This window comes from Sardina pilchardus, chromosome 17 (assembly GCF_963854185.1).
Source record: "Sardina pilchardus chromosome 17, fSarPil1.1, whole genome shotgun sequence".
In the NCBI taxonomy this organism is placed as follows: domain Eukaryota; kingdom Metazoa; phylum Chordata; class Actinopteri; order Clupeiformes; family Clupeidae; genus Sardina; species Sardina pilchardus.
Window position 1 is genome coordinate 901,310 of NC_085010.1, and position 25,130 is coordinate 926,439.

Here is a 25,130-nt window from a genome sequence, read left to right on the forward strand (position 1 = left end):
CCTCCAGGACTTGCACACTAGTAGAACCTGGAAGTGGGCAGAGAACATCCTCAAAACCCCACACACCCTGCATACTCCCTCTTTACCCTCCTCCCCTCCGGCTGGCGCTACAGATCCCTGCGCATAAAAACAACCAGACACAAGAACAGTTTCTTTCCCTCTGCCATCACTATACTGAACTGCAGTTAACTGGGGCCACCCCCCCTCATCTGCCATTCCCCAACTTATCCCTCACATTACACACATATCAACCCACATGCATCTTGCACTCATTACATGCATACATTTGCACTTTACTTTATATACACTCCACCTCGTGTAGCCTACTGTTCTGATACTATGCCTTTGTATATTGTATTTTGAATATAGTGTGATATGTCTATGTGCCTACATGTAGTTGTTGTCTACTGTACTGTGTCTGTGTCTATATTATTATTGTTTGATGTTACCTGTCTACTTGTTAAATGTAGGCCTACAGAGAGTTTTAACATCTAAGTCAAATTCCTTGTATAAGTATAGGCCTACTTGGCCAACAAAATCTGATTCTGATTCTAATTTGCCATATTCCTTGGAATGAAGAGTCTCATGGATGTGCTTTGTCATTGTCCTCTCTTTGATTAAAGCAAATCTATGCAAAGAATTCCCCCAATAATGACTTTGTCATAATATATTAGGCTATATACATTATACAGTAATTAGGGGGCAGCCGTGGCCTACTGGTTAGAGCTTCGGACTTGTAGCCTGAAGGTTGCCGGTCCGATCCCCGACCAGTCCACGGCTGAAGTGCCCTTGAGCAAGGCACCTAACCCCTCACTGCTCCCTGGGCGCCGCTGGTTGGGCAGGCAGCTCACTGCTCTGGGTTGTGATTCACCTCACTGTGTGTTCACTGTGTGCTGTGTGTTCACTAATTCGGTTAAATTGGGTTAAATGCAGAGAACTGAATTTCCCTCACAGGATCAAAAAAGTAGGTATTCTATTCTATTCTATTCTAGTAGGCTAGCCTATATTTTACTATAGCCTGCTGTAGGCCTATATTGTTTTGTTTTGTTGTTGTTTTGTGAAACACTTCCATGCTTAAAACCAGATTAGTGTTTGCAAGAGGAATTACATATTTAAATGTGGCTCTTTCCTGATCCTGTCTTTTTTTTATTCATCTCAACACGCCTGCAGGCCGCATGCCTCTTTTACACCAGGTGGCGCTTAGTGCTTGGTTTCAAGCAACTTTTCCAGCCCCTCCCTCGTTTCTCCATTCTCCATTCTCCGGTTGTCTCTATGTCTATGGTCTCCATACCTTTCTGTCCGCTCGGCAATGTCTGGTTCGGTTGGGCTGCACTGATTGGAGGACAGAAAGAGTAATGATGTCGTTACGTACAGGGCGAGAACGTTCGCCCTGTTGGAGGCACTACGGAGGGGGACCGACGATGAACCTTGAGAAAAACAATAAAGCTGGATAAGATATCAAGAAATTAGCCGTACATGACGGCGAAATGTGCATGCAAATGAAGGTTTTGTCAATTAACTTTTCTAACACGTCTAAAATTTGAGGATTATAAACTCCAGACGCACGCACTCAGGAGAGCTAAACGGGAATTCCGGATATTTGCTCGGGGATGTCCTTTCCGGTAGTCGTGGAAAAGTTTGTTGATTTCGCGTTGGAAGTATTCCTGGAATCTTCTTTTCATGGTATGAACCAAAAAAATCAGTTTACATACTTAAATAATGTTTGCAGCTGTTTTGTAGGCTACACAGTCCTTGATCTGCGTTGTCGTCAATTATGAAGCCACGGTTGGCTTCTGCGATGTCAAGTTATTTTTGTCACTCTGGGAAACGGTATTTTATTAACTGTTAATGCAGCAAAGTAGTCTAACTTATGTTCGAACATTTCTTTGAGTTGTTAAATTATAGAAGCGAGTTCAAATCATGAATATGTCAAACTTTGTAGTGTAAACAACGTGGTAGCCTACACGTCGTGATTTTTGTAGGCTAGGCTACTTTATCCATTTAGGCTGTGTTGATCTAATTTATTAGAAACCCTACCTATGGATAGTTGCACCTGGCAAGTTGCAATTTGCAAGGTGTGGATACTTAACCATTGATTCTGTGTTATATGCTATTTCAGTGTGTTTGCATGGAGCTTTGTGATGATTCGAGTCGGGAATGTTGTTACCAAAGCTTTAGGCTTGCGGTATTTTTGAATGTGTACAGAGAAAGTTTGTTAAATTGTGTCTTGTGAACACAGAGATATTGCCTTTAGCTGAGCATCTATTAGGCCCATTTAATGAACAAATCTTGATGTTAAATGCAAAATGTTGTAGGCTATGCATTATAACTTGCATTTTCTTTTTTGAACATGTGAGCTTAAATGTAATTTGAACCTTTCTGTTTTCGCTAGCATATACGTACTTTTAAATCTAATTTACAGAGCTCTTGTGGAACTTAGTTGGTAGGTTATGATCAAAGAAATTCCTGGTAGGCTACTAAGACATGGAGGCTATGCTGCAAGTAGACAAAATATCATTTTTACAAACTGCAGAGAGACTTATTTTTAATCATCTAATTCTAATGTCACAGAAGCACAGAACAAATTGATCTCTCAAAAGTTGTATTTGTTAAGTTTGCCCTATTTTTTATTTATTTATTTATTCATTTATTTTAAAGATAGCACAAAATATAGATAGCCTAGTCCTCAAGTCTGCCATGCAGACGGCGTTATCACTAGATCTTAATTTACCGTGGTATTGCTCCTCTGGATTCCAGGCAAAACAGAGCTTAAGAACAGAGCATATTTGGCTCTTGGCCCTCCTGAAAGAAGTGCTCTGTTTGGAACATGCAAATAGATCTCATTTCTGTTTCGTGGGATCCTGCCGTAGTGCAGCCAAGACTTCAGTTACCACAGTAACTACTTACAAGCTGTAGAAAATGTTCTGTGTATTGAAGCACGAATATACAGCGAAAGAACAACCTTAGTTATAATAGGTCAAATGCATTGAACCTTTTTTTATGAGTTAACCAAACTGTATTGCTGTTTAAATGGTTGTCTTTCTGGTAACTAAATGATAAGAGCATTTGTGTCTTTACCTTCTTTTGTCTCACCTTCTAGCAATGCACTAGTATTTTTTATTGGCCATAAAGAATGTATTCTGTTCGTAAAAAGAAGTTTATAAAAGAAGAAGACAATACATAAGAGTGAAAAGGTTAATTCACAAGTGGCCTAGTACCTGTGTTTGTAAATTATCCTGGGCTGTGTCTTCATGTGTCTAGACTAAAGTCAAAGTCTGAAAGGTCCCATAAGGTTAGACCTTGTCTAGCTTATACTTGCTCACTTAACTTATCTTGGGCTGATTTCGCTTATATCGATCTAGTCCTTGACATGAAGCCCCTTTTCCCAATGGGGACTTTATCGAAGTTCTTTCGGCTTAACCCATGTCCAGAATATAGGCTACTGTAGACTCCTTGTGTCTGGATCACATCATTTAGAAGTAGCCCAGTCACGTTCAGATATTCACAAGGTGGATTCCCCGCCAGCAAAAGAATATGGTGTGTTTATCTTATGGCTTCATGCTGAGATGTTTTTCTTAAAAAATAAAATGGTGGAAGATGACCATAGTGATATACCAGTCTTTCATAAATTATGTGACCTTCTTATTGTCAGTATTAGTCCGCTTTCATTATGTCTTATCTGATCAGAAAATGTTGCGCAATGTTGCTCTCATTTGGTTATTGCCAACCTCTCAGAACCTCCACTTCACAAAGGGGATCTAAATCACAGTCTGGAAATTGTAAAAATGTTTGGTTGAACGCAAAACCAATTCATGGCATTACATAAACAATGGATTCATGAAATATCTTTTCATAAGATGTAACACAAGTCAGAATACCTTCTAAAACATGAGTGTAGCACTGAGTGGTGTATTGCTTGAAGGAAGTGTGTGTACTTCAGGTTTGTTTGGGCCTAGTTGTTTAAAGGCGTCATGACTTAGGCGGTACAACAAAGAGCTATTTTCTCACCTCTCTCTTTCTTTCTCTCCCTCTCTCCCTCTCTCCCTCTCTCTCATTTTCTCCCTTGCCCATTCATTCCCAGTAAACCCTCTGTGTCCCAAATGGACCATGTAATGGCTGCAGTAGCTCTGAAATGTTCTCTCTGCTCCTCAGTGGATATTTCCTGGAGGGGGAGGGGATTGCCTCGAACAGAATTGAATTTTCCTCCTAAGTGCCCAGTCATCTTTATTTATTTATGTTTTCTCTTTTCTGTTTGAGGAAGAAAACAATGAATATTCCATCTTACCCTGTCCTTCTGTAGATCAGCCTTTGATACTCAATCCATAAAAGAGAGATTGAGTTAAAACACTGTGGAATGGCATCATAGTCGGTGTGGCATCATCACGAGGTTGAAGCCTTTACTTTAAGGTAAAAGAGCTACATGGTGTTGCTTCCCATTCAACTCAGCATTGTTCTTTTACCTTAAAATAACAGCTTCAAGCTCAGTTTGATGCCACATTGATATATAGTAAAGAGAATGGAGTCTGACATTGCCAATGCATGCCTTTAACGCCTGGGTTTGCACTATGTAACGTTGTTGTTGTAGGTAAGATCATGACCCTTTTCGTTGTTTTTTGACATAGGCCTAGTGGTTGCCCCCTTAGAGCGAAACATGTGCCTAGCATGTTGAAAATTGACAAAATGGGGAATTCCTACATTGTGTTTCTTTACATTTCCTACATTTCCCACTTTGAGATTGAAGTGTGTTCATACATATAACTGCTCACTGACAAGTATTGCTGGTTGTATGCAACTTTGGTTGTGTTTCACCTTAATGTGGTGAGAATGGAGTTCAAGCCATTCTAAGACATCTCTGTGCATGCTTGTAACTCATAATCATAATAACTAGAGACAAGCACATGTCTTGGCTGGTACTACAAGAAGTAAACAACAAACAACCAGGGGGGATTGAGGTCCTCCCAGTTTGTGAAATGATAGGTCCATTGTATGGGAGAGGATGATTAGATAGTTTACTGCTCAAATAGATGAAGGGATCTTGTAGAAAATATTGTTGTTTAAGGTTTGCTCTCCTTTTACATTGATGGGAAGGTGATGACTTGCATAATCCATGATACAGTGTAACGTCGAAGTAAATGGTAAATGGACTGCATTTATATAGCGTTTTTATCGGCTTCTGCGAGCACCCAAAGCGCTTTACATATCATGCCTCACATTCACCCATTCACACACCGATGGTGGAGGTTGCCATGCAAGGCGTTAACCTGCTCATTGGGAGCACTGGAGTTAGGTGTCTTGCTCAAGGACACTTCGACAAGGTCAGGAGGAGTTGGGCTCGAACCAGCAACCTTCCAGTTGCTGGACGACTCCTCCTGAGCCACTGCCGCTGTAACTAACATCTTACACAAGTCTGTGTGTGCAGAAGGGCTTGAGACGGCATTAATATTTGGATCTGCTGTGCTGTTCAGTTTGTAGAGGAACCATTTTTCAGTCATTGTAATCAGTGAATGTGGACATTGAGAAAGGTGTACCATTGTGCAATTGTGTGTTGTGTATTGAAAGTGTATTTGAGTGATGTAAGGAAGGTTGACTTGAGTCGTTACATGATGCTGTGCGGTGGTGTAGGGAGAGCAGTGGAACCATAACAAATAGAAGGGAATACCATGACTGGATTCACTGATTCTTGTAACGTCCCATGAAGGAGACTGAAGATTGGTTACAATAAAAGGAAATCAAAAGATATGCCTACGCCAAAGAGTAGAGAAGTAGCTTGCTGTAAGTAAGTAGATAAGTAACTTCTATACTCTTTGCCTATAGAGAAACTGAATAGCTGTACTGGTGAGCTTTAAAGCTAAAGTTGAAGTGTTCTTTGCGCTGAATTCCTGTATTTTATGTTCATATTCATAGACTGTTCAGATTGCTGATTTGCTAAATGTTAGCATCATCCCATTGTACCAGGTTCCTTGTGGTGCAGTGTTGTTGGGTTGAATCCTCTGCTTATCTCTATGCACTGATGCTTTGCCATTATGCTGCAAGTATGGCTTTGCTGTTGCATATCCCTCTTGCAATCAAAGAAGCAATAGTATCCACTAACTTCATCACAGCATTTACTGATGCTGTCCATTAGAGCTAAACCAGATGCACGATTCAGTTTTGTGTGTGTGTGTGTGTGTGTGTGTGTGTGTGTGTGTGTGTGTGTGTGTGTGTGTGTGTGTGTGTGTGTGTGTGTGTGTGTGTGTGTGTGTGTGTGTGTGTGTGTGTGTGTGTGTGTGTGTGTGTGTGTGTGTGTGTGTGTGTGTGTGTGTGTGTGTGTGGCAGGCAGTGTAGGAAATGGCAGTCATGTGGCTTTTGTTAGAGAGTGTTTCTCTCTGTTTCAGGACAAAAGAGTCATGTTGTTTGGTATTAGCCAGAGCATGAAAAGAACACACGCACCCATTATCAGCAGCAATCTTGTCTTTGTTCGCCCTAGAGGGAGAGTGGAGCGGTGCAGGCCCAGGGTCCCACCTTCCACACCAACTGGGCCTATGCGCTATTAGCACCACCGGAGACTTCAGATAACAAGAGCCGCATTGTGCTAATGCATCTCGCTCTGGATTTTTTTGTCTTTGTATTTCAGTTTGGGATAAGTGATCTGCTTATTTGTCGATCACAGTTACTGTTATGTAGTATTTCAGGTCTCAGAGGATTTGACCTATTAACTAGTTGTTCGTAATCTGAATAATTCACAAATCTTCAATTTATGGCGTTGGCATTGTAAAGAACTGAGCAGGAACTCTGAGAGAAAGCATAGATGGTTCAGTGGCTGGTAGACCACTGAGAAAACACTGTGAAAAAAGTGGTTCTCATTCAAAAGTGGTTCTCATTCAATTCATTTTTCAGATAAATATTTGGATCCCATTTGCAGTAGACCAAATGGTAGTTAGTTTGGTGGTAGCATAGACTACAGTCAAAGTGAATATAACTGAGCGTTACGGAAGAACATTAGCTTTATTTATTTTACAGTATACAGAGAATGTTAGTTAACCCTGTGTGTATAGCCCAATTTATAGTGTAACGGAACTCTTTTGAGACTAATTAAGGCTGTATAACAGGTTAGTGGCATTAATGCCGTGTTTCTTTAAAGCCACAGCAGAGTTTTTAAAGCTCTCTAAGATTGACTTCTGTGTAATGGAAATGGCTTTCCTACACATTTGCATGCAGCTAAACTGTCAAGCATTAACGTCACTGTGGGTCACCTGTCACTCTACATTCTTCCCGAAAGACGATGTTGAACTTTGAAAGAACACCCCTATTTATTTCTGAGTCTGAAAGAGGAGTCCATCCTTTACAAAAAACATTTTCTTGGCAAGTGTGCGTTTCTGCTGCCAGAAGATGAATAATAAGAGCATTTTTCACAGAATGACATTCAGAATGTAAACAAAGGGGTAATGCAGACCTTTATGGGCACTCCTATCACTCCTGTCCTGGTTTCCCACAGCTGGAGCCCCAGTGAACTACACTAACTGCCGCTCTTCAGGGGCTTTCATGTCCATTAGCTATGGCTGATCGTTCACTTTGATCCTGGTCGACTCCGCTCTAGGCGCGGGCTCTTTTCCCCGCGGCCCCCAGCTTTCCTGTTGGCTTTACTAAACCGTCTGGAATTATCGCTGCCGATGGAAATCCTCACGTTTGATTTCCACTTCCTACGGATTGCCCTCCATTTCCCTCGCAGAGTCGCCTGTCACAAACAGTGTTTCGCTTCAAGGTCAGCGCAGGGTGTTTGCCGCTGTTGTTTTATTCAGTGGCTTAGTGCTGGCTCTGAGTATGTAATTGCTACCAAATAACGAAGCTGAAAAGATTTGATTAGTCATCACCCAACACTAATAAATACCAACGGGATAAAGAAGGGAATGTGGGTAAGGGCAGGGCTGAAAGGGTTCAGTATTTTGTGGACGTTCAACGTTGGTGTCCATTCAAGTATACAAGGATACAAGGATACAAGGAGTTTTATTTGTTACATGCATATCATTACCAAAGCAAAGAATGCAGTGAAATTTGTCAGTTCCTTCGCCTGTTGTGCACATAGGGGGGTGGAGGGGCAGGATAGGCATTCACAGGCCTATCAGGTTTTTAAGCCATGAAAGTGCCATTTTAGTGTTTTATATTACCAGTGCCAGCGATAAGAATGGGCGTTTTGATTCTCTATTGTTACCTTCAGGTGGCTTTTATTTAAAGATAGTCCAGTGAGGTACCATTTGCCCTGTAGTCTATTGGTCATCTACTTCTGTTTCCACTATTGTCCTGAAGTTAGTCTGTCTGAGAAACATGGACATGAATTGAACTGGAAATGTCTGAACAGATAAAAGTTAGAACTGACATTAACAGGCAGAGTGTTGTTTCTGTTGTGCTATGTTGGTCAGCTACCGTTGGTAGCTGACTGTTCTTGTATACTGGGTGTCGTGAATGGTAACAATGTGGTCCTCTGTATTTTGTCTTATTTTGTTTTATTAGGGGACTGAAACATGAAAGCACCGCGTGGCCTATGTAACCAGCCTAGCTAACAAACAGAATCATTCATTTGTAATTTGCAAAAATTCATTTACACACTCTCTCTCTTATCTCGCTTTCAGATTGGATGCTACAGAGGCCATGTTTTCATGCGACATCTCTCTAGCCATGACTGCAAAAATGTTTGATACTATGACTCCAATCCTGCCTTGTCCGTTTGGCTGCCCTGTGAGGTAAGAGGCCTATCAGAATTTGGCTCTTAAGTTGCATTACAGTTCAAACTGCTGTTTATTCTCTGTAGGTGTAGTTGTCTTCTTCTTTATGGCACATCAGGATTCTTCCCATGAATATAAAGCAAGGTGTTTTGTTCTAATGCTTTTGAACAGACTCTGTCATATATTCATATATTTCTTATAGCAAATTATATAACCTGGGGTTTTATTTTATATTACTACTAGTGTGTGTGTGTGTGTGTGTGTGTGTGTGTGTGTGTGTGTGTGTGTGTGTGTGTGTGTGTGTGTGTGTGTGTGAGTGTGTGAGTGTGTGAGTGTGTGAGTGTGTGAGTGTGTGAGTGTGTGAGTGTGAGTGTGAGTGTGAGTGTGAGTGTGAGTGTGAGTGTGAGTGTGAGTTGATATTTGGTTTCAACCACATGTTTGCTGTGTTGGTGGGCTGTTTAAAGTTCTGTATGATTTCTTAACCATTTTCAAATACAAGCAAAACATTATCAAAAAACAAATGTGTTGATCAGATTTCCACCCGTGCCATTACTGTGCTTTTTGAACTGACCCGATCCGAAATATAAACCAATATATGCAGACAAAAACATTATTATCCATGCATCCCTCATCCAATAAAGATTAAGATTACTTTATTATGTCCCAAGGGAAATTTGTCGTGGACAAACAGTCCTACATAAAAGGTGGTACAGATGTTCAGGAATAGACAGCAAAGGTGATTATTGTAAAAATCCTTTGGGCTTTCTGTCTGTGTTAATTAATAGACAATACATAAGTACATGTGAGCTTGATTACAGGAAAATGTTTTTATTTCCTAGAACAGGTCGCATAGTCAGCCCATTCTTGTTAGTGCAGGACAATGCCGGTATTCTGGCATAAGACAGATCTAGGACAGCAGTGGAGACACATCTGTGTGGGTCTTCAGACCCCTCGAGCCCCACGCTCTGAGATAGTCAGGGGAGCTGCAGCCTTCTGTGGTGTGTGCCACACTGTCATTACCCCGTGACGCACTCCGACTCAAGATAGCAGCTTCTTTTTTGGATTCCAGAATGTGCCTGAGCTTGTGCATCCCTCCAAGAGCCTGAGGCAGTGCTGTATTTTCAGCTGGATAGGATAATTATAGGGCTCTGGGCTCCACTGCTGCAATGGAGCCACACATTCTGGAGCAAGACGGAGTGCTGCAGCCACAGAGTTCGAAGCACCTACGCTGGTGAAGGAACACGTCGCGGCTCACGAGGGAACACGACGCCGTCAACAGGGATGAGAGACTGTTGTTGTGTCTGGAGGTTTTTTAGAGGTGTTGCATAATAAACAAGAGTCCTCGTTTAACGGCGAACATAAGCCTCTGGGGGATGACAGGGCTGTGGAAAGAACAGTTTAGTCATTATTGTGCCACATGTTTTTAAGCATCTACTTATGGTATGGTATCTACATGGTGATACATGAACCATACATGAACCATTGTTTGGGTTAATGGTTTTGAAGTTAATATTGAGATAAGAGTTAGCCAGTCAATGGGTGTGATTCACTCCATTATAACATGCAACCCTTTTACATTCAAATAATTTCTCTTTGGAAAATTTGGAAGATTCTTTGCCATACCTTCAGTCATATGAGCAGCAGTCATATGAGGAGCATCAGATTGATTGTTGTTCAGGAAACATTGTGGATGCGGGCCTCTAGGCAACTTTACACACCCCAGTGACTCATGTGCAAGGACCCTGACCTGGTTGAAAGCCTCCCCTATGACATCATGAGGGCAGACACAATGAATGCACCTTGTCACCTATTTCAGCTACCAAAACGAGATAATGTTCCCTTCCCTGATCCCTCAGAGTGAGGGCATCTTAATCTCTCCTATGGTGTAACGGACAATGGTGCATTGAGACAGGCACGGTCAGTATGATCTTGACAGCCACATTTCTGTTTCCGTTGCGCTGCTGTGCCATACTATCTGCCTCTGCTGAAGGGGTCACTGAGGCTAAAGGTTTAACGTTTGGAGGACTCGGGTAGTGGGGTGGGTGTTTAGCTCCCAAGTGGTCGATGATGTGGGAATGGCTAACCAGATGACCTGCCCCATTTTGTGCTCCACTGACTTTGAGAAACGAAGCACTCAGAATGCAGTTACAATGTTACACTTTCTGTCTGTCGTTTTGGCTTTCTACTTTCTTTTTCATTTGATTGAACCTTTTCATCTCACCATTAAATCCTTTTTTGGGTAAGAAATGTAGTGTATTATGATTAATACCAACTGAGTCTACTCTAGGGGGAAGGAAAAGCCTTACAGTATGTCTTAATTGTTCACTAGAGTCCCTAATGCACTGGTGTGCAGATATCCATGTCAAGACAGGGCAGAATGTCAGGCCAAATGATCTCAGTGCAGGCCACCCCAGTCAGCTAACCCTGCATTCCAAACTAGATGAACCTTGGGAAAAGCTGACCTACCTCAAAAAAAAAAGAAATAGTCATCTCAAATTATAATTTCACATTGAAACGTAAGATCTTTACTCCCAGAATAGACTGAAAATAGACACAAGATATTAGCTTATGTATGTATTCATTTAAAATAGGAGGTAGTGCTTTTTATAGTAGGCATAATGTTGTTTTGATCAAACCAACTAGGAGGTAGGTAGCCTTGATGTCTTGGATAGCCTAGCTAATCAGTACGTAAACAAACAATCTTCTATTGTGGTCAAAGAGAGTAATTTATTTTGGAATGTAACCAATACTATAATTTCAAATCTCCGACTTCCTAATACTAGTGGACTGCATCATATCTGTAGAGATACTGAAGGATGCTCTACCTCATATGCTCTTGTGCATGGAAATGCAGCTGTCCAGTTGTTACTGAACCTGCTATGTAAATATGGATACAGAGGTTTCTACCGAGGTGTCTAGGTTTCAAAATTATTTAGCTATCCCTGTGCCCGTTTTGTCTCCGTATTACCTTAAACCCTCAGCATGAGGTGAATCACTAAGTGCTCAATATCTTCATACATTTGATAGATTTACATGAGCAGTGCAGCTGCCATCACGGAGGCCTAGTGATTTCATCCCTCATTAGGGCAATTAGTCCAGCACACGGTTCTTTGGCCCTCTCAACTGCTCCCTGTCATTTTTACAGTGATAGCTCAACAATGCTGTCTTTTGCTGTTTCTCCAGGGTCAGGAACCAGTGAGAGAAAGAGAGAGACTCTAAGGATCTTCAGTGCTTCGCCATAAAACTTAATTTGGGCCACAGCTAATAGAAGACACAAATCAAGCTATTCCTGCCAGGATGACTAAAGCGATCCTCATCTTCATCACAGTCCTGGGGGCCTGCTTTCTGTCTGCTGCTCCAACTGAAGGTAAGGAGAAATCAAATTAGTCACATTATTATTAATGCTCATGTCCTTACATGACCTACACTAAATAGAATGACATTAGCTAACGATAGTCAAGCACACAGATCTGTGCTAATGTTGCCGCACACATCCTTTACATTGCTCAGGCCTTTTACTAGAAGACGTTTCTTTTTTGGGCTGGTCTCAGTATCCTTTGATGTGCAGTGTCAGTCAACTGCACTACATGAAATTTTAACCTCCTGACTTTGCTATTTTTGCCCTCGCCGGCTTTGGGTAAAAATGGCTTTGGGAAGCCATTCCTCATTGCTTGTAAACCAAACCAGACATTAACAAAAGGGAAAACATGTTCATCGACAACACAAGGCTCCCTGTAAATGGCTTATGGCCTGATAAGATCAGTGTCTGTGGACCATAACAGCGAGCGGCTTCTGAAGAAGCCTCTGTTTTTGAGAGTGCCTTGTCCTGGCTCGAGCAAATTTGGTTTTCAGCAGAGATTTAGTTGATTCCAGGTCCCAACTGAATTACCTCCATTCCATAAACAACCCCAATAGCTCCATTATTTTCTCTAAAAATATTACACAAGCATGGCAAGCTCTTTGGTTTGGTCACATGACAAAACTAGCTGCTGAATATCCATCATGTGTTTTTATTTTTACCCCAGTCTTGGAAAATCAATCCTAGACAGAGGACCTTGTGTCATGGGAAACAGCACGGTTACAAGCCAGTTGTTTTTCATCCCAGCTCAGAAAAACACAGCAGCTAACATTAACAGTCTGGCTTTTCTGCCATTCTGACCGGTAGCATTTCCATGACTGCAGTATGGTGGAGATCTCAAGGCTTTTTGATCTCATCTGGCACTCATGTCAGGTTGCCATCCCACCGCCTATACCCAAGGCACCATGCTTTGCTTTTCTCACCACTCTGGCCTCATCACAATACTGCCTTCCTCTCCTCTCCTCTCCTCGCTCCCCTCTGTCCTCTCCTCTCCTCTCCTCGTCCGTCCCATCCCTCCCTTCCCTTCCCTTCCCCTCCTCCTGCACTGGGCGTGCTGCCCGGGCCCTACTACAGGAAGCTTGTTGAGTCTATTGTAGGTGCTCCACATTTCCCTCCAACACTTTTAACCATTTCCTGTATTGCAGCCCGGCGGATGGCCGCTTGTGAAACAAACACCCCCGCGTGCACCCTAACGCTCACTGGAAACAATGCCCAGTAGCCCGTGATTAGTGGGCGGACCAGTGGCACGTGTGTGTGCTTAATGCTTTGTGAGGATGTTTTATAAGCAATATGCTGCGTGTTTTTACCATGATTTTGTATTCATAATATACAATTAGCAATGTTTAGTTGAGTAATTGAAGAATTTTAAATATTTCATAGGAATTCTAGAAGGGTAAACATGATGATGTATGCATGAATAGAAAGACTTCTATGCATAAATAGTGTAATCACTATTAAAATATTTCTTCACACTAATCAACAAATGTGGGTCTCAAAATGTCATGTTGGTCATATTTATTGATATCGCTAGATAACGGTGAGTCCTTGGGCAAAATAATACTTTGTGTCTAATTTAGTGTTGGTTAGTGACTTGAAGCCAAAGCACTAGTTTTCAGGTGGCCTGTAGATATTGCTGTGTTCATGTTGCCGTGTGAGGCGGTGAGGTGAGGTGAAAATGGTGGCGTGACTGGGGCGCCTGTCCCTTTAAGAGCTCCTGAGTTCTCTGGCTTCCTGCAGGCTGGGAGAATGTGGTTCGAGGGAATCATTACAGCACAAGCGCTGCCAGACCTCAGACTCCAGTGTGACGGCCAGCCAGAATTAAGCACACATGTTGGTAGAGCGAGGGAGAAGGGGCAGGCTTGAAGAAGTGTGTGTGTGTGTGTGTGTGTGTGTGTGTGTGTGGAGGGGGGCAGAGGGAGGGAGAGAGAGAACGAGGGAGAGAGAGAGAGAGAGCAGGCGGAGGAGATGGGGCTGCCATTAAAAGCTCCAAGTAGAAGGGGGGATGGGAACGAAAGAAGGAGGGAGATGAAAGAGACAGAGCAGCAGGGAGAGCTGTTTTTAAGAACTCTGTGAGTAAGAGCAGCGAGAGAGGAAAACAGAGCAGCTTACTGACTAGCCAGACCCCCTGGAGATTAGAAGCCGTGCGTGTTACTGATTATTTCATTTTTTTATGCTGCTGATCTATGCTCTGCCTCGGGGAAGAGAGTCCTGGGGAGACCATGTTGATGTTGAGCTACGGTCGACATAGCTCTTTTGTTTGGTTTCTCGCCGTCAAACTCGGCCTCGCAGCGCTCCAAGTGTTTGGGGGCCGCGGCCCTCGGGGATCCCGAGGCCCTTCGGAGACTGCTGGGCTTAAGCGCCGGCCCGTTGAGTCCCCGAGTCTTGTGCTCCGCATTCCTCAGTGCTGATTTATGGCCTCCCTCGCTGAGTGGGGCTTCCTCCACGAGGGCCTCCGAGAGCCTCCGTGTGCCATGGCCGCTCATAAAAAAGCCCTGCTTATGTTACTGGGGTTCACTTCCATAATCACCAGCATGCGCGGGTGCTTGACAAGGATGGCGCCAAAGTTTGGCGTAATCACCGATTTCAGGCTGAGGTGATTTCATTGTTTTGTTCTGGATGTTTGTTGTCCTTTTCCCCCCCAGATCGATCTTATCACATTTGCAACACTCACAATCATGTCCTTTTCCTCTTTTATCAAAACAAAAGCTGAGAAAAATCCGCAGAGGATGTTTATCGTAATTCTGAGTTAACACGCTGCTTGTCTGACAGTAGTGACTCATGCGGCGTGTGGGAGGAAGGGCGGGCTCAGGAGCAGATGAAAGGGATCAGGGAAAGGTGGAAGAAGAGAGAGAAAGAAAGAGAGAGAGAGAAGAAGAAGAAGAAGAAAGAAAACAAAGAACTCAGCAGATATGGGGCATAATGTCTTGAGAAAAGAAGTCACATCCCATCTTCTTTTGACCAAAATGATGTGTTAGTCCACAGTCTTAACTTTGGGAGAAATGTTTTGATTTCATAGTGTCCAGGCAACAGTGACTGGAAGTTTCCGTACACCATGCCCCCTCCGGTCCACTCCTGCCGCCCGTACAGAAGTCCTGACTCCTGCTGCTATCTGCTCTGCAGTGGGAGCAACTCTGTTGGCTTTCCTGGGGAGGTCAGGGGCCATGTTGGAAAAAGAGCCAAAGCAACTGGTGCCGCACCCCCACTTTCCTTTCATCACCCACTCGTTCTTAGTCAGATTTTTTCTTCTTTTTTACGTTTGGTCTAATCCTAATCCAGCATTCTCTGACTCCATCTCAGACACACACACTTAGTCCTGCCCCAGGCACTTCCATAAGGGGTAATCCTGACCCTCACACTTGCTCTGCCTTGACTAATCCTGTAGACGCTAATCAGGCTTCATTCCCTTGTTTTTTTGTTTTAATTGATTATTTTTTTTTATGATTATTATTTTTGTTTTGATTAATTGACTTTTTCCTTCTATGCAATACCACCAGACACACAATAGGTGTACAATGGAACTAGACACATGTCCACTTGTCCACTACATTTTCTACTCTCCTTTTCATCAAAACATTGAGACCTTTTTATCGGAGGAGAGCAAACACAAGCCCTCTCTGCGTTGTATCATCTTTCTTTGTGTGTACGTGTGTGAAACTGAGATTGTGCAACGTTCTGAATTGGCTGATCAGCTGCATGGTACCTTATTCACAGCTGTGTTTAGATGTGTGGCGTTGGAAAAGACTGGGAATACAGAGACCTCTGCTCCGTTGTGTTGAGGAGAGATGTTGGAGAGCTCCGGTTTGTTTTGTCAGGCAGACGTGGTGGCTTGTGCTGTTTATGAGCGAGAGTGCGGGCATCTCGGCCGGGCATGTCTCTGCTCGCTATAGCCTGAAGGTGTAGTGTAGAATAGGAAATTACCCCCCCACTCCACCCACAGACACAAAACAAACTTTCACATACCAAAACAGCAAAACCAGACAGGTATATCAGGTTACAGCTGCTTTTGAACATGCTCTCTGTCTCCATTTTTCTTCACACTCAGCTGGCTCAAGTTTTATCTGGCATCGTCTTGGAAGTGCATAATTTAACACAGGCTAAGTGTTTGTGATAATCTAAGTGGAATTAATACTATCAGTTACAATCTTCACAATCTTTACAATCGTTGCAATGCAACTTTTGGTCTGTGTCCATGGTGTGTAGTAGTAAGACGACGTAAACGCATGAGAAAATGAACTGATAAAGTAACTATCACTCTTACATGCCAAAATAATTGCTTTGTCAGTTTGTAATCTTCCCATGGCTCTTGCTTGTTTTGTGGGCTACTCACACTGATCCCCAGTGTGCAGTGTGAGAAGAGCCAGCTATATTAGAGCTGTTTGAGCTAATCGTGCATTCTGTTGGCACAAACGGCACAATTCTGAAAATCCTCTTTGATGTGTAATGGCTCTACAGCGTGATTAAAACATTTCACTTCTGCACAGCCAAATACGCTCTTCTGGTGCTGTGCCCGTGTGATGGGCACAGAGACAATCAGCCAGACTGTGGGGGCTAATTGAAGATGCACAACAAAGACTTTGAGGGTAATTGGGAAGACATGGGCCAGTTTAAAGTGTGGTTATTGAATCCGCAGGATGTATTTTTAGCCCTAATGGTCACTTTGCGCCCAGGTGGTCAGAACCCAGACTACGTGCTCCAGGGCACAGGCGTGAAGCCGGAGCAGAAGAGGCCCCCGGCTCTGGACGGCTCCACCATGGCCCCCGAGGATGCCGAGCGCTTCCTCAGCTGCTACTGCTCTGGCCACTGCCCCGACGACGCCGTCAACAACACCTGCATGTAAGTCAGCGCGCCATTCGCCGCGTATGCTCGCCAAGTATCCTGAGCCACACGGATTCTGTTGTCACGTCTCTCTTTCTGTGTGTCTGTGTGTCTGTTGTCACGTCTGTGTGTGTGTGTCAACCACTGATGAGTAGTGTGTCTGCTTTGTGCAGGACCAATGGGCAGTGTTTTGCCATCGTAGAGGAGGACGAATATTCGCGAGAGGTCGAAATTCGCACCTTTGGCTGCATGAGATATGAGGGCTACCATTTCCAGTGCAAGGTACACCTCACTCACTTACAAAAGCCACGTGTGTGTGTGTGTCTGTGTGTGTGTGGGTGAGAGAGAGAGTGTGAGTGTATACACCATCTTCACTTGTCCCTCATACTCTAGGATTCACCCAACGCCCAGCCCAGAAGGACGATTGAATGCTGCCAGTCTGATTTTTGCAACAAAGACCTGGAGCCGTCCCTACCTCCTCTCATACAAGGTGAGGAGCGCATCAGAGCATGGTTCATGTTGTTCAGCCATTACATGCTGTGAGGCCAGACACATTAGGCAGCATCTTGCGCCAGCAAGACACTGTAACCTGATCCTGTAGCATGAAATCAATAACGCTATCACGAAATCCGGCTTGAGGTCACAGCAGTCTCTTTCATCAGCTGCTGTCTGATTAGAGGCAAACGCTGTCTTTGTGATTAGACGCAGCGTCTGTGCTGTTTCGTATTAAACAGCACACATTTCACTGTTTGTGACTCGAAGGAAGATGGATTTGGCCAGAGCCTCCATCTCCTAATGGAATGCACAGCCTTTTGTGTTTCTGATGGTATCGATCAGTCCAATAAAAGAGGGAGGTGGTGGAAGGCTCCATATTTTCCCTGTTGTTCCAGTCTGATCATGTTGCATGTATCAGTGACTGCGCGGACATCTGAGATATGTGAATGAGCATTTGCGTTGACTTTGACTTCCCCTTGACTTTATGTCATGAAGCCGTGTCTGTGGTGCTATGAAATGACACGGGCTCTTTTCTGTGTGTCCCAGAGCCGCTTTTTGGCAGTGCCCACAGACTGGCCTTCCTGGTGTCTGTGACTGTCTGCTGTTTCGCCCTCATAGCCATCACAGTCATCTGCTACTTCAGGCAAGTATACTCCACAGGGATGAAAACTCTCCTCATCCTTCTGACTTTCTCTCTCTCTCTCTCTCTCTCTCTCCCTCTCTGTGTCCCTCTTTCTCTCTCTCTCTGTCCCCCTCTCCCTCCTGTTCTCATGTGTATCCACTTACACACCCTCTCTTGGGTATAGACTTGCACGGGAGATGAACTTTTGCTCGAGTCTGTTTGACAGTGCGTGGTTCGTCGTGTTAAAACTTCGGTGTGAGATGTCAAGTTGATCGCACATGGTCTTGGTCTGCTGACTCACACTGACCACGACGCTGTTGCCAAGCAGATATAAAGTGCAGATGGAGCGGAGGCGATATGACCGGGACCTGGAGCAGGACGAGGCCTTCATTCCCATGGGAGAGTCTCTGCGAGAGCTCATAAACCAGTCCAGCACAGGCAGCGGCTCTGGGCTCCCCCTGCTGGTAAGAACAACGCACTGCACCTCAGTGTTAGCGCTGGTATTTTTGTATCTGAAAGGTTAGACATGCAGGCAGTACGTTATTATGTTCCCCTAATATGCACGCTCACCCTGTAGTGTGGTAGCAGTAGCAGCAGCCTGGTCTCAGCAGCATTTAGTTCGGTATGTTGACTCTGCTCTCCTCTGGCGGCAGGTCCAGCGCACCATCGCTAAGCAGATCCAGATGGTGCGTCAGATCGGGAAGGGCCGCTACGGGGAGGTGTGGCTCGGACGCTGGCGTGGGGAGAAGGTGGCCGTCAAAGTCTTCTTCACCCGCGAGGAGGCCAGCTGGTTCCGAGAGACCGAGATCTACCAGACAGTGCTCATGAGGCACGAGAACATTCTGGGTACGTGTTTACTCTTTAACTGGCATTTCAGGTACCTCTCGAGTCCTCTCTGACACATTGGCAATGTGATATATTTTTTCTGCCTGCCAAACTTGTTTAACCTTCATCCCTCAAAATGCCCAAGTTAGGCCATAGATTTACAATCTTATATAACTGAACACAGTGATTTTAGGGTTTCTTTTTTTGGATACCCAGTATGTGTCTGCTGTCCACCTGACTGTTTCACAGGCTATATTAACCCTCCTACAATCTGGCCTGTAGTCATAACGTATACATCTTAGGAACATCTTAAGGTTAAGCAATTCTAATATGTTTACATTCTTATCTTTTCACAGTCATAGTTAATATTTGATAATAAGCGACATTAATGCACTGTTCAATCCCTCACTTTTTCACTACCACCATTGCACACAGTTTACCATAGCACCGTATCATGGTCAATGCATCACATGGTCAGTCCATACCAGACCTTTGTAATCAGTTCACATGCTCCTTTAAATGTATACATTTCTGTGAGTGATTTTTATGTTGTATAAGTTTTTATGTTGTATAAGTTGCCAAGATGCTAAATATTTCCCTTGGGATGAATAAAGCATCCATCTATCTCAGAGTATTGTGTTATTTTACTGATCACTGATAGCTTGGTATCACTAGACCCATTCACTTCATGAAGAGGGTCTGGCATCACTCCATTGAGAAATATGTCAAATAGTAACACCCTAATGAGCATAGACTCTGGTTAGGTTGTACCAGTAATTTCACAGTTAACACAATCACATTGATCAGACATTCATTCCTTCCTACTTTGCCACTAACCTTTTTAAACTGATAATAATAAACTGCATTTGGCATTAAAACAACAATGTGCCTTTGCTGTATGTATTTACACATTCTTTCGGCTGCAATTCTGTGGTATTTGCTGGTTTTGCTATTGCCATTTTATTGCTTCCACTGACACTTTCACATCCAGAAACATATGGAAACTGTTACATCATCCCCTCTGCTCACTGATTGGTCCACCACTATCCTGGTGGCTGAGGGACACAGAGTGCATGGGGAGTAGCCAGACTGTTGACAGTGAAATAAATAAGCTGAGATACAGGTGGTGGTGGTGGTGGTGGCGGGAGGGCAGTCTAGATAGTGGAATGGCTGAACAAGTTTCCCCAATGTGTTGTCTTTTCTCTGCAGGCTTCATTGCGGCGGACATCAAGGGCACCGGGTCCTTCACGCAGCTCTTCCTCATCACGGACTACCATGAGAACGGCTCCCTGTACGACTACCTGAGGGCCGCCACGCTGGACCCCCAGGCTCTGCTGCGGCTGGCCTACTCTGCTGCCTGCGGCCTGTGCCACCTGCACACCCAGATCTACGGCACCCAGGGCAAGCCTGCCATCGCCCACCGGGACCTGAAGAGCAAGAACATCCTGATCAAGAAAAATGGCACTTGTTGCATTGCAGATCTCGGACTGGCAGTGAAATTCAATAGGTACAGCACAACAAAAAATCCTTGATTTGATTACTAACAATCCAATCCTTTGTGATACAGCTACCCCCCTTTCATTCTCTAATGGTCAACATACTGCTCTCTGATTGAGACTTAGCTGAGCTTAATGGGTATTTGTTTGTGAAATTAATGTATTCATATTTAGCCAGTGCAAGCTCACTTCTGAGAATATGATCATACTCGCATATATCAGGGGTGTAGTGAAGGTAAACAGGTGATTTAAGACTGTGCCCAGTGTTGAGGGATACCTGTGTTGTTCCTCCGCAGTGACACCAACGAGGTGGACCTGCCCCCGAGCGCTCGCGTGGGCACGCGCAGGTATATGGCCCCTGAGGTGCTGGACCAGAGTCTCAACAAGAACCACTTCCAGGCCTTCCTCATGGCAGACATCTACTGCTACGGACTCATCGTCTGGGAGATTGCCCGCCGATGCGTGACTGGAGGTGAGCATGTGTGGCGATGAACACGTGTCTAATGTTTTGATTATGTACGGCTAATGTATCCTTTCAAATTTAGTAGCTTAAGAATTTGCGAGAGACTAATGCATGTGTGTGTCATTTACTATCCTCCAAATATTTGACATGTTTGAATACATGTTTTTCAGTGCCGAGACATTGTTCAGTACAAGGTGTTTTTCTCATTTGTGTTGTCATTTACAGTTAACATAAACTGTGTGTTTTTTATGTGATGTTGGACGTACTAATGCTTCTTAGTAGTGGTTTGCAATAGAGACCCCCTCAACAACTCCATCTGTTCCCCACAGGTATAGTGGAGGAGTATCAGCTGCCATACTGGGACATGGTGCCTGCGGACCCTTCCTTTGAGGACATGCGGGAGGTGGTGTGTGTGAAGGGCTTACGGCCAGCTGTGTCCAACCGCTGGAATGGCAACGAGGTGAGATGCACTGAGGGCCACTGACTTCCTTATGTATAGTTTTATGACCTGAAAGAAATTTTGCAACTTCTTTTAAGCTTTAGAATTCACTCTGGATTTACAAGTTAGTCTTGTTATTGCTCACAGGATTTCGTTCTCCTGGCAGTGCCAGTATTTTATGGTCTTTGCGCAACATGGTGATTTTGAAAAAGTGTAGCTCTAACATTTTTCACTTTAACTCTCCACTCCCCTCCCCCTCTCCCCCTCTCCCCCTCTCCCCCTCTCCCCCTCCCCCCCTCTCCCCCTCTGTAGTGTCTGCGTGCGGTCCTGAAGCTCATGTCAGAGTGCTGGGCGCATAACCCTGCCTCGCGCCTCACGGCCTTGCGCATCAAGAAGACTCTGGCCAAGATGGTCGAATCTCAAGACATCAAAATATGACCGGCGGTTTCGGTGCGATAACGGCCGCAGCTGAAACGCATCCACGGACAGACAAACATAGCCCATCCAGCCGCCCTACACCAACAAAAGAGAATCCAGAGCCCCGTGGCTTAAGGGTTTTGTGCGCACAGGAGCAAAGCACTGAGCAGCGGGAGTGACCGCCAGGGCAGACTCACACAGACCTGGACGCCTTCTTTTGCTGGACGTTGGGTAGCTCCTTGTGCCTGAAGTGCCTGAAGGACATAGGGGGGCCACGAGAAAGACAAGCTCTGCGGTTTAAGGCGAGGTGACTGTATTTGGAATAATGCTCTTCGGCCAACAGCCCCTTCCACTCTCTCCTCAGTCTCGGCCCCTCTTCAGTCTGGGAGAACATGGCCGCGTGTCAGCCCGTGCTTTCTGTGAAAGCCATAGATGTATAAGGCAGGTCTGTGTGGGGAGGAGCCTTGGACAACAGGATGAATATAAGCTTGGGTGGGGAGAGAGTCGATCCTCTCTTCTCTCAGTGTGGAGGACTATCGCACTATCGATACTCTCCTAAACAGTTCTTTGTAGCTATATGTGCAGACTTTTTTTTTTTTTTTTTGCTGAAAACAAATACTATATTGACACTTCCACAGCTATTTAAGAAGTAATCCTGTAAAGAATTCAATTGTCTGTCATCATGTGTTCAATATTTCCATATTTACAGATGCAGTTAAAAGTGTGTGTGTGCGCGTGTGTGCGTGCGTGTGTGTGTGCCTGTTTGTCTATTTGTGTAAGTAAGTTTATGTGTGGCTTGGTGTGTGTCTGTATTTGTACAGTATGTGTGTCAACCATTTTGAAAAGGGGTAATTCAGCTAAAATCTAATTGAACAGATTTTCTATCTGCTGTCCATATATTTGATCCTCAATGCATTTCCAGTCTTGTATTTTTACTGTAGAATTCCAACTAATTACTTAAAATATATGAAATATCTGACTACCAAAATTAGCATTATATGATATTTTTGCCAAACGTGATACTGAACTCACATAGTGGACACCATTTGTGATAGACAAGGTTAAACAAATGATACAGAACTCAAAATCACAGTGGACATGTATTACAGGACTGGGTATTTGGACTAGAATAGAAAAATCAGTATTTGACTTTGCTGAGCTATCCCTTCTCTGCAGTAACATTAATGTAATCTGATGATTGCTGTTGTCAGCTCAAGACTATCATTATGTTGTTTGAACCTTTGGTACATTGAGTGGCAGTCTCCAGATACACGTGCACCTTCTCAGGCCTTAACAGCTCAAATCAAATGACTGGTGCCACTCTTATGGCAGAATTTGTGAATGCTTATGACATGGAAACTGTTGTGGACTGGTAAACTGAACTAGCTATCACTTTTGTATGAAAATCCCCTAAAAATAGCCATAATCTCAGTATAGCCTTCTATATAATGATTAGATATCCCTCTCACACAATGGCCTTGTACTGGAAATATGTTGCTCAATATCATGTATACCCAGGCGTATGGAAACTAATAACTTTGTGCAGAACATTTTGTTTTGTATATAAAACATTACTGATTTCTGCATTACCTTGTTGGTGAATTCAATTTCAGACAGAATTACGTAGTTGCCTTACCACGTACAATGTACAGTATGATCAGATTGAATGGTGGTCAATGTAAACAACTGAAATGTTGGGATACTGAATTTTGGAGTGTGATTACAAAAAGGAGTGTTTTGGTGTCTGGTGATAAGTTTCATGTACACACAAGTTTCAGTGTCATTAAAAGCAGTAGTGAAACAGAATATGTGATCTCACATCAGGTTGGCACGACAAAGAAACTTAACCATACAGTACTTCCTATCTGTTACTTTTTGTTGCGTCACACGTACAGTCAACTCCAAAAGTATTGGAACACATGCTTAAAGTTTAATATAAAATCATCTTTTGGAAATTGATCTTAATGCCTTAAATGAAACAATGAGGAAATATTCAACCTTTAATGACATCAATTTTCTTTGTGAATGAATAATGTATTGTAAATGAATAAATGTTTTCCTTAAAATATAGGGGGTCATAAGTATTGGAACGCCCATGTTAAATTCCCATAGAGGATTTTTATTTTTATTTTTAAAGGCCAGTTATTTCATGGATCCAGGACACTATGCACCCTGATAAAATCCCCTTGGCCTTTGGAATTAAAATAACCCCACATCTAATTCTAATTCGCTGGTTTGAATTGCATTGAGCTCAACAGCTAACAGCTAATAACTGACATTAAGCATGCCAAACTCTTAGTATGGTGAAGGTATAGTGTTGATGTGGGGATATTTTAATTAATTTTATATTAAACTTTAAGCGTGTGTTCCAATACTTTTGGAGTTGACTGTACTTAAAGGTATACTATGCAAAGTTTTTCAGTTAATCAATTCGTTCCATACTGTTATATATGATTAAATGAGTCATTACAGGTCGAACAGTGTTTTTTTTGGCCGCTCTAGTGGTCTGTAGCGGTAAAACCACACTTGCAACTTCAGGAGACACCGGGCACGCACCCATGCTCTACTCCAGGAAGTGTCATGTAAAGTCTCATGAAAAGGCACGGCAGACTGACCGATTTAGGAGTTTTGTCAAATGTACACGCTAAAGCTGTAGGGGAAGCTCTGCAGAGAAATATGCAAGCATAAAACGAGCGAAAATGAAAAGTGAAAGCGAAACCGGTGATGAAATCGCCAATCCTGCATAGTATACCTTTGACTATCCCCCCTGAGGGCATGTTTAATGTGCCACATTTCCTCAACTAAAATGTCTCAAAGTTATCACTTAAACCAAAACTGACAGTCATATCCATAATCCATGTCACTGCCTGTCTTAATACAAATGAAAAGACTTTTGACAGCCAGTTTAAGATCAGCTGGACACAGAATGAGAGTCAGTGGGATTTTGAATTGAGAATTGGTCATCTGTCTCAAATGATTCTTGTAAAACTTAGATTGGACTTCAGTGTATTAATGTTTTTGATTGTGTTTGGTGCAGCATCTGGTTAAAAGAAAAGGTGCCTTATGTTTACCAAGGAAATCTGTTCTGTGTACTGACTATGTCCATTGTACCCATTTCTAAGTAAATTGCCTTATTTTAGTACACAAACATGCCTGTTCTGTGTAGTTCCATTAATAAAAGCCAAGGATTCACTGTTAAATTAAAATTCACATGATCTCTAATGATCAGAAAACTGTTGTAGGAATGCAAGTTGAACCGTGCGTTTATTGCTAGTGATGCATGACAGACAACATGTTGTTCACACATGTCATATTACATATTGCAAGGATGGTGTCGCTCTAATATCAATTAGATATCAATTGTCCTATTTTTGGCTAGCCTGGCTAGCGCCTACCACTTCTCAAATGAGACGTGGTCTGGCAACCAAACGTTAATTTTCAAATGCGTCTGTGCATAGCTCACCATTGTCTTACTTTCCCCCCTGTTCTGTGATTGGTCCC

The 25,130-nt window shown here is 43.4% G+C and overlaps 1 protein-coding gene across 1 annotated transcript; it reads left to right on the plus strand.

Moving 5' to 3' along the window:
• The first annotated feature begins 1,357 nt into the window (after positions 1-1,357).
• LOC134061899 (bone morphogenetic protein receptor type-1A-like) lies at positions 1,358-24,829 on the plus strand. The gene is made up of 13 exons (XM_062517721.1): positions 1,358-1,683; positions 8,607-8,717; positions 11,883-12,066; positions 16,725-16,890; positions 17,046-17,154; positions 17,266-17,362; positions 17,914-18,010; positions 18,318-18,453; positions 18,643-18,835; positions 20,024-20,321; positions 20,607-20,782; positions 21,103-21,233; positions 21,525-24,829. Exons 3-13 carry the CDS (start codon positions 11,997-11,999, stop codon positions 21,648-21,650), a joined length of 1,599 nt encoding a protein of 532 aa, XP_062373705.1. The 5' UTR covers positions 1,358-1,683; positions 8,607-8,717; positions 11,883-11,996; the 3' UTR covers positions 21,651-24,829.
• Positions 24,830-25,130: the final 301 nt, after the last annotated feature.